The sequence below is a fragment of the Oryctolagus cuniculus genome, chromosome 21 (genome assembly GCF_964237555.1).
Source record: "Oryctolagus cuniculus chromosome 21, mOryCun1.1, whole genome shotgun sequence".
NCBI lineage: Eukaryota > Metazoa > Chordata > Mammalia > Lagomorpha > Leporidae > Oryctolagus > Oryctolagus cuniculus.
In genome coordinates, this window is record NC_091452.1 from 18,533,581 (window position 1) to 18,550,837 (window position 17,257).

The 17,257-nt window shown below is 59.8% G+C and overlaps 1 protein-coding gene across 11 annotated transcripts; it reads right to left on the reverse strand.

Annotated features, from left to right (window-relative positions):
• Nucleotides 1–2,803: 2,803 nt before the first annotated feature.
• Nucleotides 2,804–17,220, reverse strand: MMAB (metabolism of cobalamin associated B). 11 transcript variants are annotated; one of them, XM_070066024.1, is made up of 11 exons: nt 17,005–17,209; nt 15,446–15,507; nt 12,328–12,421; nt 10,029–10,182; nt 9,340–9,397; nt 8,402–8,550; nt 6,928–7,000; nt 6,554–6,695; nt 6,163–6,227; nt 4,935–4,994; nt 2,804–3,151 (listed from the first exon to the last, which is right to left on the reverse strand). In XM_070066024.1, the coding sequence occupies exons 1-10, from the start codon at nt 17,118–17,120 to the stop codon at nt 4,939–4,941; spliced, it is 969 nt and encodes a 322-aa protein (XP_069922125.1). In that variant the 5' UTR covers nt 17,121–17,209; the 3' UTR covers nt 2,804–3,151; nt 4,935–4,938. The 11 variants fall into 11 exon arrangements, 10 of the variants coding, with proteins under 10 accessions (XP_069922125.1, XP_051691848.2, XP_069922126.1 ...); XM_051835888.2 differs by having other exon boundaries at nt 6,554–6,651; nt 17,005–17,202; XR_011385236.1 differs by lacking the exon at nt 6,554–6,695 and having other exon boundaries at nt 17,005–17,214.
• Between the last annotated feature and the right edge of the window lie 37 nt (nt 17,221–17,257).

Genomic DNA, 17,257 nt, shown 5'->3' on the forward strand with positions numbered 1-17,257 from the left:
ATAGCAGTTAAGGGGAGCCAGGTTGAGACATGTGACAGCAGGATCTATTAGTGGCTGGCATTGTTCGCAGCAGCCCGGTTGTGGGGAAAGCGACCGTCCAGAGGCAGAGGGGTGGCCAGCAAGGAGCACGGGGCCAGGAGTCCCAAGGCCACGCCCTGGCTCCCCTCCCTGAGCCTGCTTCCCCCGTGCAAGGCAGGGCGGGCAGGGGAGGTTCCTTGGCCCACAGCGGCTGGGGCCATGATTATCGTGAGACCGTCTCTGTTCCGAGGACCTGACCGGGACCAGGGCGGGGCAGCGAGGCACTAGATGGGTGCAAAGTGTACGAGTGACCAAAAGCTCAGTAACCAAGAAAAGGAATATTTTCAAAAATCAAATTATGAAAAAAGGGTCCTATGATAAACAAGATATCCCGATTAAAAAATGTATTTATTTGAAAGGCAGAGAGAGAGAGAGAGAGAGAGAATCTTCCATCTGCTTGTTCACTCCCCAAATGGGCTCAACAGCCGGGGCTGGGCGAGGCCAAAGCCAGGAGCCAGGAGCTCCATCCGGTCTCCCACGTGGATGGCAGGGGCCCAAGCACTTGGGCCATCCTCCGCTCTTCCCAGGCACATCAGCAGGAAGCTGGGAAGCAGAGAAGCTGGGACCTGACCCAGTGCTGTGATGCGGGATGCCAGTGCTGGTGGCAGGGGCATAACCTGCTACATACACCCCAAGGCCAGCCCCACGATGTCACAATTGTCAACGACAGCAGGCTGCAGTTTGCTTTGCGACCCCGTGCTGCTGTGCGAGGGTGGACAGCGGGAACTCAGACCAGCGACACGGGACTCGCGGGGCCCACGGGGCTCACGGCCCGGCATGGTTTGACGAGAGCTCTTAGGAACCTCTCCACCCTGGTTCCTGCGACAGGACGACGTTCTGATCGGGGGTGGAGGGGCACACAGCTCCCTCCTGCTTCAGCCGCCTTCCAGCCTCACAAGGCCCTGCAGAGGGGCACACGCTGCAACAACCCGTCCTCCAGGCCCCACAGCAACCTTTCTGCTTATTCCAGTGGGGGAGGCGTGGGAGAGAAACACCTGCCGTCTGCCCTGCACCTGCGTGGTTTCAGGGACGAACATTGGCTGGTGGAAGGGGAGACAGAGCCAGAGTGGTTCACGATTGGCTGTGAGCTGCTGGGGCTCCGCCTCCCTGGCCGAGCCTGGAATGACCGCAGGGCAGTGAACCACCCTCAGCCCCTGAACACGCGCGCTTTCCCTGTTTGCCATCAGGGAACACCGACTGTGCTCCAGACCTGGGACGCACTGCGAGGAGCGGCGTGAGACACGGCCACTTCCTGGGGTGGGGGGGTGTGTGCTCACTCTTGGGCCCCTGCACCTCACTTCGCTCTGCCCATGGCTCCAGAGCCGGCTGTAGCCTGCTGGCCATGAAAGGACCCAGGGGACATAAATGTCACTGCCACCTCCAGGTGAGGGGGTCAGAATGCAAGCACAGATGTGCAAGCAATAGATATGCTTGTCACAAAGATGGCTGCAATGGGGCCCAGCGGGCCAAGCCGCCCCTTGCGACACCGGCACCCCATGTTGAGGCACTGGTTTGGGTCCCTGCTGATCTGTTTTGGATCCAGCTCCCTGCTAGTGCGCCTGGAGAGGTAGCAGATGGTGGCCCCAGTGCGGACCCTGCCACCCATGTGGGCAACCAGGATGGACTTCCCGGCTCCTGACTTTGGCCTGGCCCAGCCCTGCTGTTGTAGCCATTCTGGGACATAAGCCAGCAGATGAAGGATCTTCCTCTGCCTTTCAAATAAATAGATAAATATTTAAAAAAAAAAAAAACACTAACAGACGGCTGGAGGGACCAGCCTTCCTGTGCCCAGCCCGATGCCCCTGGCCACGCAGGCACCCAGGGAGCCCCGGCTGCACTGCGCGCCCCAGCTCTTGCAGCCCCTGCGTGGGGCGGGAGCGCGGGAGCCTGCCCTTCTGAAGTCATTTCCTGCCTTCAGCGCACCGACTCCTCTCCGCCCTTCATAAATATCCCCTTCCCAAGGGCACAGCTGGCACCAGCGGTGGCGTTCTGTAGCAGGAGGGAGCCGTAGTGACAACTGAAATAAAATACGGCCGTGGCACGGGTGTCAGAGGCACGAAGCTGCCAAGTGTGACAGCGAGGAAGTCGGTCTCATGGGCGTCCGCCTCGCTGGAGCCCCAAGACCTGGTCTCCAGCCGAGTCTGCGCCGCCTCGGCCCCTCGACTCGCTGCCTGGACCAGGCAGGAAAGGCCGCCTGGAAGCAGCGGCCGTGGCCTCACCAGGGCCCCCCTCCTCGCGCGAGGAGTCTCCAGCTGCACCCCCAAACACGCTTCCGTCCCAGTCTAGGGCTCCTGAGGCCCCGCCCGTCCGCCTGCCGCCACCCTGCCCCCTCTGCTGGTGGCCGGTGGCCCGGAGGGCACTGAACTTCCACGGCCTGCCTGCCTTCCCCTGTGTCAGCGTGGCGTGGGGAGCCCCTTTGGCGCGGGGAAGTCACAATTCCGATTCCAAGGGCCTCTGGGAGCATTCCAAATCCTTGAACAAGCAGAGCTGGCAGTGGGAGGGCGCACTCGCTCCCATGCGTGCAGCCTCGGTCTCACACACACAGGCACACACACACACACACACACTCTGATGCACTCACACACGCACACTCTGACACACACTCTCACACGTGCACACTCACACACATGCACACACACACATGCACTCTCACACCCCCACACTCTCTCACACACACACGCATGCACACACACACACACATGCACACATACTCTCGCACAGTGCAAACCTTTCCCACTTTTATTCTTCGTGCTTTTTCTGCAAGACTGGGTTCACTGCTGCTGCTTCTAAGACCCAGGACAGCCGGGGAGCAGGGGACAGACTGCTCGCCGGGAGGCTGGGTGTGCATGGCAGGCCGTGGCCGGTCCCTCTGGCTGGGCTCTCTGGGAACCAGGCCACCGCCAGGGTAGCCTCTCCATGGTTGTCACCACAGACGTGTCTGGCCGTCCCCCTTTTCCGGAACTCCCGGGTGCCTCAGGCTCGGTCCGATGGGTCACTTCTCTTGTATATTTTTTCCTGATTTCCCTCCTTCATGGCTGCGTATCTGGCTAATGTGAAGAGGTAGTCGCTGAGTCTGGAGGGGCAGAGACAAGCAAAAGGAACGATTTGAAGAGAGATCAGGTCCTCCCATGAGCCTTTGAGGGAGCACTGTCAGTCACACGGCCCTAGGAGCATCTCGCGGGGCCGGCAGGTGCGCAGCCAGCTCTAGCCCGACGGATGGCTGTGCCGGAGCGAGGCCAGCTTCGGGGAGAGCCCAGGGCCCGAGGGGGCTGTTGACCTTGCCCTAGGCCCTGGCCAGGTAACTCTGGACCAAGCTGCCTTCCCCACCTTCGAGTGGCCAGGCCTGAGCTGCCTGGTGGTCTTGCGCCATGTGGATTCTGAGCCCGGGATTCTGCAGGTAGAACCCACACCTGGGTGGTGCTGGCCACGCCTGGGGTAGAGGGCCCTGGGCAGGGGTCTCGGCCGCGGCGTGATGGACGTTCTGAGTGGGCCCGCCCACTGTACCGCATGGTGCTGAGCAGGGAACCTGCCTCCACCCGCGGATGCCAGCAGTGCCTCCCGCTGGCCACTCTTGACCACCAGACAGCTGCAGATCCTCCCAGTGCCCCAGCCGAGGGCACCGGCCTGGGGTCCCCTGGTCCCCAGCCCCTCTTGCCCGTTCTGTCTTTGAGTCATCAGTGGGGGGGTCTGTGTGAGGCCTTCTCAGGGGTGGCAGTGGAGGGAACACGAGAGATGGCGGCACGACCACCCTTGTAGTCTTCCTGCCTCTCGGCTCCTCCCTCCTCCAGCCCCTGCCCATCCCAGCCCCCAAGGCCGGCTCCACGCCATCCCCCGGGTCAGGTCCTCCTCCCTCACTGCTGGCTTTCTTGGGGACAGTGGCAGATCTGCTCTGGGTGAGACACCCTCCTGGATCCCATGGTCCTGGAGGGCTGAGACATCAACTGACCTGGCCCACACTGCACCGGGGCTCCCCAGGGGTGCTGCCGCCATACAGCCATTCCTCACTTGCTGTCCAGGAGGGGAGGAGCTGCTCAGGAGCCAGGCCCAGGCCACGTCCCAGCGGCAGCAGTGTCCACAGTTCAGGGGCTGGGCCACGGCCGTGAGGCCGCCCACAGGTACCCAGGTATCCTCCTGTTCTCCCCCAGCTGCTGGCCCCGGGGCTCTGGCCTGGCCCGGCCCACACTGCTCCTGCACGAGCCCGGGCTGGGGCAGAAGCCAGCAGAGCAGAGGGAGTCCTCCCTGGGCCTGGCTCACTGGCTCCTGCACCGTGCCCCCGAGCTGTCTTCTCTCGGTTCTGGCTGTCCCAGGGCCCGGCTGGCTGAGAGGGTCTGTGCCCTGGGCTCCCTGCTCAGTCACCGCTGAGATGCCTGACGAGGCCTTCCCTGAGCCCCCAAGGCTGCCCCTTGCTACTGCCCTTTGTAGTCGGTTTTAATTTGTATTTGTTTATTTGAGAGGCAGAGACAGGAGGGGAGAGAGAGAGAACAGGAGGAAGCACTCTCCTATGCTGGCACGCTCCCCAGACGCCCACAATGGCCAGGAACTCAATCCAGGTCTCCGCCGTGGGTGGCAGGAGCCCAGTCACTCGAGCCATCGTCACTGCGACCCAGGACCTACATTAGCAGCAAGAGCTGGGAATTGAATCCAGGCACTCCAGAGTGGGACGTGTGCATCTTAAGCGTTAGGCCAAACACCTGGCCCTGCCCGGCCCTCGGCAGACACTCCCGAATGCTGTGTGAATGGCTGAGGGAGCGCATTCCGCCCGGGCCTGCTCCCCGGGCCCAGGGCATTGCTCTTCTCCCCCACACACATGCCCGGTTTTCTGGAGGAAGGGGACGCTCCCGCCTGCACCTCGGTACCTGTTTAAGAATTTGGCCACGTTCGCGTCGGTCTCTCCCATCTGGACCAGAGGCACCACGCTGCAGAGGAGGAAACACCGTCACGTACGTCCACGCGCTTTACCACCCGCTGCCGCCTGCCCCAGCCTGCACGAACCCAGCTGGCATCATGGGAAACTCCTCCCCCGGGGTCTGAAGATCCACCCCCCGCCGCCGCCCTCCTTGGACCCATCACAGGAGGGACAGAGGGTGGCAGAAGCAGGCTGGCTGCCCCCCACCCCAGCCTGCTGGCCTCGTGCGCTGGGCCGGGGCGGAAGCCCTCCCTGGACGGGGTGTAGGGGAAGGAGGACACGGACCCTTAATTCCCAAGAGGCCACCGTGCTAAGCCCATTTTTTTTTTAACAACTTAGGGCTTCACAGGGGACATAAAGACCCCAGGAAGCCAAGCCCCCAAGTGCAGCCGGGACTCTGGACTGTGTCTGCTGGGTGCAGGTGTTCCGGGGGTGGGTGCCGTCTGCAGAGACGCGGCAGCTCTGGCCAGGCCCTCCGGGTGCCTCACTGCTGCTGCGTAACTCAGCGTCAGGGCTCTTGTCCCCACTCAGAGCCACACGACAGGCAGAGGGGGTGGCCAGGCGGCCTCTGCGGTGTCCAGCCATTGGTCATCAGGAGCTCTGCTGGGGGCGTGGCTTTGTGCAAGGGACTGCTAGGCTGGCCCTGGCCGTGAAATCACCTCTCTGAGCCCCATCTCCTGACCCAGGAGAGGGGGGCTGCTGTCGCGTCTGCCCCAGGGCCATGAAGGGGAACCAGTGAGGTCGTGAGCAGGCCGGGCCCGGCACGGCCCCATCCGTGCCACCAAAGCCAGCTGTCTTTCTGCTCCTCGGTATGGGTGCTGCAAACGGAGATTCTGCCACCACTCTCCCCACGCCCCCCTGGAAAGGCTTTCGGGGGACCAATTCTTCCCAATTCTGAGCTGGGCTGGCAGGGGGCTGGTCTGTGGGTGGCTCCCTCCTGGCCCCCCAACAGCTGCGTGGGTCCCTCTGGGCCCTTCCACATCAGCCACCCGCACAGCCTGGAGCGCAGCACCAGCTTCCTGTCACTCTGGGCCTACGGGTGTGTGCCAGCCGTGACGTCATCTGTTGGCTTGGTTGGTCCCGTGTCACCGTCTGCTACCTGGGGGCGGGGCCTGGGCCTGTCCTGGTCACCCTGGCCCGCCGTGCATGCCCCCTGCCCATCTCCCGGGCCCCCTTACCGCCTCTCAGCTCGGCGGCACACGGCCCGGCAGAGGTGCAATGCGGAGCTGCTCTTGCCGCCAGACTACAAGGAGAAAGCAGGAGTTGGCAGGGCTGGCCCGGGGGCAGGGGCAGGTGCACCTGCTACAGACGCTGTCCAGGCCCTGCCCCTCACCACAGTGTTCTGCATCCAGGAGACCCTGCCAGCACACCCACGTGGCACCCCCCTCCAGAGTGGCCAGGGCTGGGGAGGGACTGCAGAGGACATGGGTGATGGGGGTGGGGGTGGGGGCTGGATGGCTGCCTCCGTCACTGGGAAAAGCCACGGTGAGGGTCGCTGTGAGGGCCTGTGTGTTTGTCGGAGCACCCAGCCCGCAGCCACCCCTCCCTCACCCCACCCCCAACACCTACAGGCAGAATGAAAGCCGTGAGCGGGGGCAGCTGGCGGGCGTACTCGTCAATCCAGCGTTCCAGCTCCAGGACGGGCCCCTCCCCGAACGCCGCGTGCTCTGGGGAATCCAGGAGCAGACACACTGCCGGGGGCTGTCGCAGGCTAGACCATCGAGGAGTTGCCCCCGTCCCCTCTGCTCGAGTGGCCGGCAAACCGCTTCCCCACCCCGGCTCTGGAGGCACCTTCCCTCCCAGGGGCCACGTGCAAGGCTGGCCGGCCCGCCCACGGCTTCTCTGGGCTCTGGGCTCCCAGGGGGCAGCACCCAGGACACAGTGCTTCCCCCCTCCCCCACCCCGGGGCCCTCAGAACACCCGCAGCAGACTCAGAGAATTACTTAAGTGGGCCTCCCTGGCCGAGGAGCGCGGTGTCGCCAAGGTGGAGCCGATGTCCTGCAAGGTGCACTGGATCTGGGGGAGCGACCAGAGGTGAGTGAGGACCTCACAGGGCAGGCTGGGCGGAGACAACGCGGCTCCAGGGAGCGAACTTTGGGTGCAGTGGTTAGGAGATCCCAATAACCAAGTGCCCCGCTCCCGATTCCACCTTCCTGCTAACGGGCACCTTGGGAGCCAGCAGGTAAGGGCTCAAGTAGTTGAGTCCCTGCCGCCCATGTGGGAGACCTGGATTTAGTTCCAGGCTCCTGGCTTCAGCCTGGCTCAGCCCTGCTGTTGTAGGTATCTGGGGAGCTCTGTCTGTCTGTCTTCCTTTCCCTCTGCCTTTTTTTTTTTTAAAGATTTATTTATTGGGGTTGGCACTGTGGCGTAAATAAAAAAAAGATTTACTTATTTATTTGAAAGACAGCGTTACAGAGAGAGGGAGAGACAGAGAGAGAGGTCTTCCATCTGCTGGTTCATTCCCCAAATGGCCTCAATGGCTGCAGCTGGGCCAGGCCAAAGCCAAGAGTCTGGAGCCTCTTCCAGGTCTCCCATGTGGGTGTAGGGGCATATTCACTCGGGCCATCCTCCACTGCCTTCCCAGGCCATCAGCAGGGAGCTGGCTCAGAAGTGGAACAGCTGGGACTCGAACCAGCGCCCATGTGGATGCCGGTGCTGCAGGCAGATGCTTAGCTTACTACTCCACAGTGCTGGCCACTCTCTCTGCCTTTCAAATAATTTTTTAAAATCTTTTCCACATGCAGAGATGGCCCTGGGCATGCTGGGAAATCGTGCAGAGCAGGTTCAGTAGGGACCGTGGGGTCTTGGCTCTGCGTGAGCCCCTGCAGGGGCCCTGGTAGAGCTTGTGTGGGGTCTGCGGGAGACTCCTGTGGTGGCAGCTGGGTTACCCGGACAAGCACCAAGTGCCCAGCAAAGGGCACCTGGAATCTTCTGGGCCACCAGTGCATGCCTGTGCAGCCAGACCCACAAACGCCAGCTCTGACTCTGGACCTGGGCCCGGGCGGCCAGTGGGGAGGAAGGTGGAATCTGACCCCTGGTTAGATGGCCTCTGTGACGGCGTGCGAGGAGCAGGCGCAGTGGAGGCTGCCCACCCGGCACTGGACTGGAACCTTCCTGGGGCACAGACGGGCAGACTTGGGTGTTACCTCACTGCTCAGGTTCAATGTCTTCTTGGTGGCAGGAGTGATACCATCCCCTTGACCCTGGCTGTGGGGCCTGGACACGTGTGTTGTTTTTTAAACTAGAGAGGAGAGTCTTTCCGTCCTGGCTCCCGGCTCGGGTCTGCACCGGTGCCCTCTGAGCGCAGCTTCAGCATCCCACGCCAACCTCTCCATCCGCCGCCAGGATCGGCCCCTTCCCTGGGCTCCTGCACCCTCTCCCCTCAGGCACACTGGGTGTGTTAACCTGCCTGCTCACCTGTCTGCCTCCCCACCTGGGCTGGGTGCTGTGAGGTGGGGTAGGGGCCCTGTTTTGCAGGGAGCGTGGCCCATCTTTTATCTTTTCCCTCTGCAATCCTGAGGCATTCCAGGAGCGAGGCCCGTCTCTGTGGGAGGCCCTCCTCCCTCCTAAGAAACAGAGTAGGTGGGGTCGGTGCTGTGGCATAGCGGACTAAGCCTCCGCCTGTGGCGCCAGCATCCCATGTGGGCGCCGGTTTGAGTCCCGGCTGCTCCTCTTCCAATCCAGCTCTCTGCTGTGGCCTGGGAAAGCAGTAGAAGATGGCCCGGGTCCTTGGGCCCCTGCACCCGCATGGGAGACCTGGAAGAAGCTCCTGGCTCCTGGCTTCGGATTGGCCCAGCTCTAGCGGTTGTGGCCCTCTGGGGAGTGAGCCAGCGGATGGAAGACCTCCCGCTCTGCCTCTCCCTCTCTCTGTGACTCTACATGGCAGGGCTTCCCAGAGCTCCTGGCGTGGGCAGAGGCACCTCACAGAGTCTGGCAGTCTTGGCGCCATTGCTACGTTGGACTGGGTCACTCTGTGGTGACGGGAACTGTCCTTGCACTGCAGGTCATTTGGCTGCGTCTTTGGTCTCCACTCCCTAGACACCAGGACCTTGCTCCCTGCGAGTCATGGAGATGGGAAATGCCTGCAGACGCTGCCAAGGGTCCCCGGGGCTGAGAACGGCTGCACTTGATACACACACCCCCCACCCCTTAGCACAATCTTCACAGCTCGCCTGGGACGCCAGGTTGTCTGTGTACGTCCCCACTTTACAGATGAAGAGACTAAGGCTCGCAGAGGGAGAGTGAGTAGCCCCAGGCAATTCAAAGAGGGACGATGGTCAGGTGGGGAGCCAGTGACAGTCCCCAGGCCTCGGGGAGGGAGAAACCCCAGCTCGGGGCGAGACAGCGTTACTCACTTTCTGAAGCTCTTCGGCAAACGGGTGGCCCTTCTCCGTGATGAACTCCATAGCAAACCTGCAGGAAAGGAGGGGGAAGGATCTCTAACGTGACACACGGGCGCCCGGGTGTCAGCCACTGAGCTAAGGCAGCTTGTTTGCCAAGGTACACTGATCCCGGCCAGAAGTTCCCTCTCCACAGGTCTGTTGACACAGCACTGAGCAGACGGTGGCACAGGCTCTGTCCTGCAGGACCGGGAGGCGTGAGTAGGGGACCCACCTGTGCAAGGGGAGACTGTAGACTGAGGTCTGTGCTCTGCAGGAAAAGAGCAAGAGAGCCTATCCCGGCCTTGGCTAGCGGGGCAGGGAGGGCTTCCTGGAGGAAGCCATGCTGCAGGTGGACTTGGAAAGCTGAGCAGGAGTCCCCCAGCCAGGCAGGATGTGGCAGGGAAGGCACAGGACGGCACCCTGGCTCTGCTTGTCCTTCCTGTGCCAGCCAGAGTCCTGGCAGGGAACAGGGAGTGGGTGTTGGAGGGATTCCCAAAGAAGAACTTCAAGAAAGGACTGCTCACAGAGGGGCAGGCAGAGTTACAGGAACTGAAAACGGGTGGCAAAGACCAGCAGGAGCCTGAGCAGCAAGGGAGAGACAGACAGAGAGGGAGACACACACACACACACACACACACACACAGAGAAGAAAGGTCTTCCACCTGCCGGTTCACTCTCCAGACGGCTGCAATAGCAGGAGCTGGGCCAGGCTGAAGCCAGGAGCCAGGAGCTCCATCCGGGTGTCCCATGTGGCCAGCAGAGGCCCAAGCACTTGGGCCATCTTCTGCTGCTCTTCCCAGAAGCATGCGCAGGGAGCTGGATTGGAAGCAGAGCACCCAGGACCTGAACCGGCACCCCGATAGGGGATGCCTGCATCACAAGCAGTGGCTGAACCCCCTGCACCTCAACACCAGCCCCAGGACATTATTCACAAAGAGAGAAAGACACAGCTGCTGCCTGGCCGATGCTCCTGTGACCCGGGCCAGTGGCAGGTGCCAGCAGCCCCCAGGAGCAGCTGCCCAGGTCGTGCCTGCCTGCCCCTCCTCCACCCCCACGCTGTGGCCCCACGGAGGCAGGGCTGGGGCTGTCTGCTTGGCAGGAGCTGGTGCATGGAGACGCGGGGTCAAGTTTGCCAGAACCCACACGTGGGGCTCCCTGGCCTCCTGCCGCACATCAGCTGAGAGACGGTGGCTCGTGGGCTTGAGCAGCTGGGGCTGGCATGCAGCTCCACTCCCTGGGCCCCCTTCATCTCGTGTTGCCTTCCTCCCCTGCTGGTGGGTTCGCCACACGCCCTCCCATGATGGGCCCTGCTAACATCTCCGCTCAGCTCCACCATCAAGCCGCAGGCGCCCCAACCGTGGGAGGGAGGACGAGAATCGGGGTGACAGCCTCTCACATTCTTGCCGTGCATACACGCACATTCTAAGGGTGCAACGTGGGGTGATCTTGCTGAGCCCCCCAAGAACCCAGTGCGATGCACACTAATGCCAGGGTCATCTGACAGAGCAGTAGGCGCAGGCTCAGAGAGGCAGCTGATTCACCTCGAGTCACACAGCTGGTCAGCTGTGGTTCCGGTTTTGAAGCCGCTCTGATTCAGCTCTCCCGAACCAGCACGAGATACTGTCAACAGCGTGCTGAGCGTGGTGGACTGCATGACTCTTCTCAGACCCTGTGCACATGATGGGCTCTGGCCAACGAAGTGTGGGTAAATGGGACAGCTGGCTCCCCAGGAAGCCTTCGAGCCAGTGTGAGCTCCCCCACAACCTCTTTGCCTCTGCAACAGTGACAGGTGCTGTCCCAGGCACCGGCCATCCTGCCAGGCTGCGTCCCAGAGCACAGGCCGGATGGAGCCAAACCAGACTCAACCCATGACGCACCGTAGTAAGAATAGGAAACAGAGCCGGCATTGCGGCGCAGCAGGTAAAGCTGTCGCCTGTGATACCACTTTCTCATCTGGGTGCCGGTTTGAGTCCTGGCTGCTCCACTTCTGATCCAGCTGCCTGCTAATGTGTGTGGGAAAGCAGTGAAGGATGGCCCAAGTCCTTGGGCCCCTGCACCTGCTTGGGAGACCTGGAAGAAGCTCCTGGCTCCTGGCTTCAGATCGGTGCAGCTCTGGCCATTGCTGCTTTCTGGAGAGTGAACCAGTGGATGGAAGACCTCTCTCTCTCTCTCTCTCTATATATATATATATAGATATAGATCTTTGGCATTGTACACCATGGACTAGGGAGTTATCACCACAGCAGGACCCAGCGCATCCTAATTCCCTGAGCCAGCCCTTCTAAACTGTGGCTTATTTGAAAAACAACATACAGGGGTATAGTGCAGTGCATTAAGGCAACACTTGCGACACCAGCATCCGGTATCAGAAGGCTGGCAAGTCCAAGTCATTCTGCTTCCGATCCAGCTCCCTGCTAATGCGCCTGGCAAGGCAGCAGAAGGTGGCCCAAGTACTTGGGCTCCTGCACTCACGTGGGAGACACAAATGGAGTCCTTGGTCCCTGGCTTCAGCCTGGCCAAGCGCCCGCTGTTGCAGGCATTTGGGGAGTAAACCAGCAGATGAAGATCTCCCCCCTCACCCCCACCATCTTGGGCTCTGCCTTTCAAATAAATAAATAAATAAATATTAAAAATATAAAATACAGTGAAAAACACGCACAAAAGGGGTCCCATGAGGAGCTCTGGTTCTCACTTGTTGCTCAGCAAACGATGGAAGCTGAGTGGCACAGGCCTGCTCCCCTGAAAGGTGAGGGAAGCCGGCCGGGCGGGGGCCGTGTGTAGGTGCAGGAAGAGGCGGGGCCTGTGGAGCTGACCACTGCCTGAGCCCCCAGGTGCAGGAAGAGGCGGGGCCTGTGGAGCTGACCACTGCCTGAGCCCCCAGCAGGCGGGAGAGCGCTGCACTCATTCCACGCACTCGTGCCCCACTCGAAGTCAACCCCAAGGCCAAAGGCCGCCCCTCACCCGATGGCAGAGCTTAGCTCGTCTGTGGTGCCCAAGGCTTCGAACACCTGGTCATCTTTGGGCCTCCTTTCTCCTGTGAAGGTGCTGGAGAACCCTGTGAAAAAATACGCAGCCACCCACATTAAGAATTCTTCCCCTGATACGCTGCGTGTGTGTGTGTGTGTGTGTGTGTGAACTTTCCACCTGAAGTGTAACAGACACAAAATACTCAGATCCCAAGTGTACAAGCCGACGGAGTCCCACCCAGAGCCCCTCACACTCCTTACGCTCCATACCCCAGGAGTAGCCACTACTCTCACATCTTTCCTTTCTAGTCCCGGCTGCTCCTCTTCCGATCCAGCTCTCTGCTGTGGCCTGGGAAAGCAGTAGAAGATGGTTCAAGTCCTTCGGCCCCTGCACCTGCATGGGAGGCCTGGAAGAAGCTCCTGGCTCCTGGCTTCAGATCGGCGCAGCCAACTGGGGAGTGAACCATTGGATGGAATACCTCTCTCTCTCTCTCTCTCTGCCTCTCTTCTCTTGTGTAACTCTTTCAAATAAAAAAATAAATAAATCTTTTTTAAAAAATCATGAACTGGAGCTGTTAAGACACAAACCTCCTGCATTGGAGAGCCTGGGTTTGAATCCCAGTTCCAGCCCTTGACCCCGGCTACCACAGGCCCCAGGAGACAACAGTGCTGCTCAAGGGGCCGGATTCCTGCCACTCACATGCGCGACCTGGATTGAGTTCCCAGCTTCTGACTTTGGCCTGGCCCAGTTCACAGCCATCATGGGAACCGGGGTGAACCAGCAGATGGAAGCTCTCGCTCTCTCTCAAATTAAAAAAAAAAAAAAAAAGAGCAAGTCCTAACCACCTTGCTAAAGAAACAGAACACACGTGTGCGTACTGTAGAGACATGGGTAGATCCCACAGGCAGCAAAGCGCTCCATGTGCCTCTGTGTAGGTCACTGCCCCTGCCTGCCCCTGACCGTCAGCCCCCCTCGGGTGTTGCCAGGAGCGGGCCTGGCAGTCACCCATGGGCGGAGGGATTCTGTGACACACAGCAAGTCACAGCACATCCTCAGAAGGGCCCCTCTGTGGCTGTGATGGGCCAAGACCCACAAGTCCAGGCCCCTCGGTCAGCACGTCTGAGCAGAGAGCAGCGTCCACGCTACACACGTCACCGAGCATCCCCCGTCCCGGCCCACGGGCGTGACCGCTGCGTGCTCATCCTCACAGCTCTAGCACGTCTTCCCTCCCAACCTGTAGAGAAAAATGGAGACGGCCGCTTACAGAATCGGCCCTGGGTCCTGGTAGCACCCCATCCTGCACCCGCCCCAGGCCGCCCTCCACAAGCTCAGCCCTGCAACAAGCCGTGTCCAGCACCCTCTCACGGAGCCACCTGGCCATGCCCCTGCTGGGCCGGCTCCCTCCTAAGGAGCCAACTGGCCCCGTTTTGTGTGAGTGGAGGTTGCCCCCCTGGAGGCCTCTGGCTGGGGGGCACCAGCAGGATCATCTGATCCTTATTATTCTTACACATTTTCTTCCCCCTCTTTTTCAAAAAGATTTATAATTTATTTATTTAGAAAGATTACAGAGAGATAGAGGGATAGAGAGATTGTCTACCTACTGGTTCACTCCCCAGGTAGCTGCCACAGCCAGCGCTGGGCCAGGCTGAAACCAGGAGTCAGGAGCTTCATCTGGGTCACCCACGTGCATGGCAGGGACCAAAATACTTGGGCCGTCTTCCACTGCTTCCCCAGGCGCATTAGCAGGGAGCTGGGTCAGAAGCAGAGTAGCTGGGACTTGAACCCGCACTCAGATACAGAATGTCAGCATCCCAAACAGCGGCTTAGCCCACCACGCTGAAACACCAGGCCCTCTGTACTTTTTTCTTTCTCTTTTCTTTCTTGTGGTAACATATAAAGAACATAAATTTTCCCATTTTGACAATTTTTAAGTTCAGACCAGTGGCATTAAGTACATCCTATGCATCTCTCCCTCCCTCCCTTTCTTTCTCTCTCTCTCTCTCTCTCTATATATATATACATACCAACATATATTTTGATCTGTAACATATTGATGCATTCTTCTATACCTTATTTCTTCTATTCTATTATTTCTATTTCTTATATACACTATCATGTTTTCAAATGATCAAAGTAATATATATGCATATGAAAAACAGAATGGAAGATAAGTATGTTGAATAAATAAAACCCTTCTACTCTTTACCCCCTCCCCCCAAAACTCAACTCAATCTCTCCCCCAGTCCAAGGTGTGATCTTCCAGATTATTATATACATAACTGAACAAATATGTATATATGTATGTGTATGTGTGTGTGTGTGTGTTAGACACATATACATGCTTTTTATCCAAATGGATTCAGTCTTTGGACTGTTTTGTAACCTACTTTTTTTTTTTTTTTTGACAGGCAGAGTTAGTGAGAGACAGAGACAGAGAGAAAGGTCTTCCTTCTGTTGGTTCACCCCCCCAAATGGCCAGTACGGCCGGCGCTGTGCCGATCCAGAGCCAGGAGTCAGGTGTTTCTCCTGGTCTCCCAAGCAGGTGCACTGCCTTCCTGGGCCACAGCAGAGAGCTGGACTGGAAGAGGAGCAACTGGGACTAGAACCCGGAGTGCTGGCGCCACAGGCAGAGGATTAGCCTAGTGAACCACGGCGCCAGCCTTGTAACCTACTTTTAAGAAGTTTGTTTTTTCACTTGATGGGCAGACAGACACAGAGAGAGAGCTGCCATTCACTGGTTCATTCTCCCAATGTTTGCGACAGTCAGGCCTGGAGCCAGGAGCTCCATCCAGACGTCCTAGGTGGCTGGCTGGACACCAGTCACTTGGGCCATCCCTGCTGCCTCCCGGGGTCTGCACAGCAGGAAGCTGGAGGCAGGAGCCAGCGATGGGGATCAAGCCCAGGTGCTCTGCCGGGGTGTGTGTGTGTGTGTGTGTGTGTGTGTGGCAGGTGTCCTAACTACTAAGCTAGAGGCCCGCCCCTGCCGTCCGTTTGCACGTCACGCCCCGGCTCTGTGGTGTCTGTTGAGATCTTCTGCGTGCTTTTCTGGAAGAACATCTAGGTGGGCTCTGCTACGTGGCTTTCCTTACACTTGTCACTGTCCCCGCCCTACCTTTGTCTCCCGTTTTGGTGTAAATCCTGGGGATCTTGGGTGTCTTCGGGGAAGCTTCTAGCCTAGTACGAAACAGACATGAGGACAGGTGAGTGGGGCTGGCTTACACCGAGGGGCTGCTCCCTCCCCGGCCTCTGCCACCCTCTGCCGGCATCTCTCCCCTCCATCCCTTCGAGTTGCGAACCCTTTGTGGGCCACTCGGGCCTTGCCCACGTCCATGCCTGCAGAGGGGCCGCTCAACAAGCACCCCCCGACGGACCACTCCCCAGAGCAATCACAGGCCTGCAATCCGGGAATTGTTCCAGGGCTCTCTCCACGACCTACTGCCTTCATCACCCTGCAGAGGACACAGCAGCTCACAGCACGGGACGCACCTGCCTGGGTCGGGAGGAAGGCAGGCGTAGGCCGGGGATCTGTGCCCAAGACTCCAGGGCCCAAAGTCTCACCTCCACCCTAACAAGTCAGGGCCTCGTGCAGGCCCAGAAACTAGAGCCACTCCCACCCTATGAGGCTTTGAGCACACACACTTGCAGAACTGCCAAAGCAGGGTTCAAAACTGGCTTCTGCGAACAGCCACCTGTTTGCAGGTGACTCCAAATTAAACTGCGGCATTACATGGTTAGTCAAAGGTTTAATGATTGCATCTATGAAATATGTCAGGGGCCAGTGCTGTGGTGTAGCTGGTAAAACCGCCACCTGCAGTGCTGGCATCCCATATGGGCGCTGGTCTGAGTCCTGGCTGCTCCACTTCCGATCCAGCTCTCTGCTATGGCCGGGGAAGGCAATGGAAGGCGGTGCAAATACTTGGGCCCCTGCACCCCCGTGGGAGACCAGAAAGAAGCTCCTGGCTCCTGGCTTTGAATCAGCCCAGCTCTGGCTTTTGTGGCCATTTGGAGAGTGAATCAGTGGCTGGAAGACCTCTCTCTCTTTCTCCCTCTCTCTCTCACTCTCAAATAAACAATAAATAAATCTTTTTTTAAAGAAATAGATCAATCCATAAAAATAATTTATTTTCATCTTATTTGGAAGGCAGAGAGAGCGCGCGCACGAGCTCCAATTCGCTGGTTCACGCCTTCAAACGCCCGCAGCAGCCAGGGCTGGGCCAGGCAGACGCCAGGAGCCAGGAGCCCCATCCAGCGGCAGGGACCCAAGTACCGGGGCCTTCTTCACCCGCTGCCCAGAGTGCGCTGGGGCAGGAAGCTGGAATTGGGAGCGGGGCCGAGACCCCAACCCAGGCGCTCTGATGTGCGATGCGGGCGTGCGAACTGCGTGAATCCATCCGACCCCTAATCCATCAGAGGTCCACCCACTGGGTCTGAGGTCTGGGCTGAGCGCATGGTGCAAGGCGGATGACGACAGCCCTAAGATGGCAGATGGCGCTGGCGTAGCCGTGTCCCGGCTCCCTGCCCTGATCAATGACAGCTGGCCTTCGTTCAGACTGGGGCAAGGAAAGCCTGGCCCCGGCCACGGTGACGTCAGCACACACCGGCGACGTCACGGCGGTGAGAGGACCCACGGCGACGTGCGGTGTGGAGCTACCCTCCCGGCCAGCCACTCACCTGTCCCCGTCCTCCACGCCCTGAGGGCCGCGGCTCTGGAAACGGGGACGCAGTAGCCTGCCGGTGCCAAGGCACCCGCGTAGGCCCAGGCGGCCTCCCAGGCTGCACACAGCCATGCTCCGGGCGACCTGACGGGGGCTGAACCCGTCAGGCTCCCGTCCAGGCCCTGGGAGGACCCCGCCTACAGCCGGCCGCGCCACCGTTCAGCTCCATTTTCCATTGGTTCGCGGCGCTCGCACCAGGGCGGGACACT

Bases quoted from the DNA above. Each gene is read 5' to 3' on its own strand.
- MMAB (XM_051835888.2), bottom strand. From the start codon at position 17,120: ATGGCTGTGTGCAGCCTGGGAGGCCGCCTGGGCCTACGCGGGTGCCTT. The intron at 9,398-10,028 runs GTGGAAGACCTT...CCTTTCCTGCAG, and splicing joins TCTGGAGAGTGAACCGGCAG to GTTTGCTATGGAGTTCATCA. The intron at 4,995-6,162 runs GTAAGGGGGCCC...CCTCCTCTGCAG, and splicing joins TGCCGCCGAGCTGAGAGGCG to CGTGGTGCCTCTGGTCCAGA.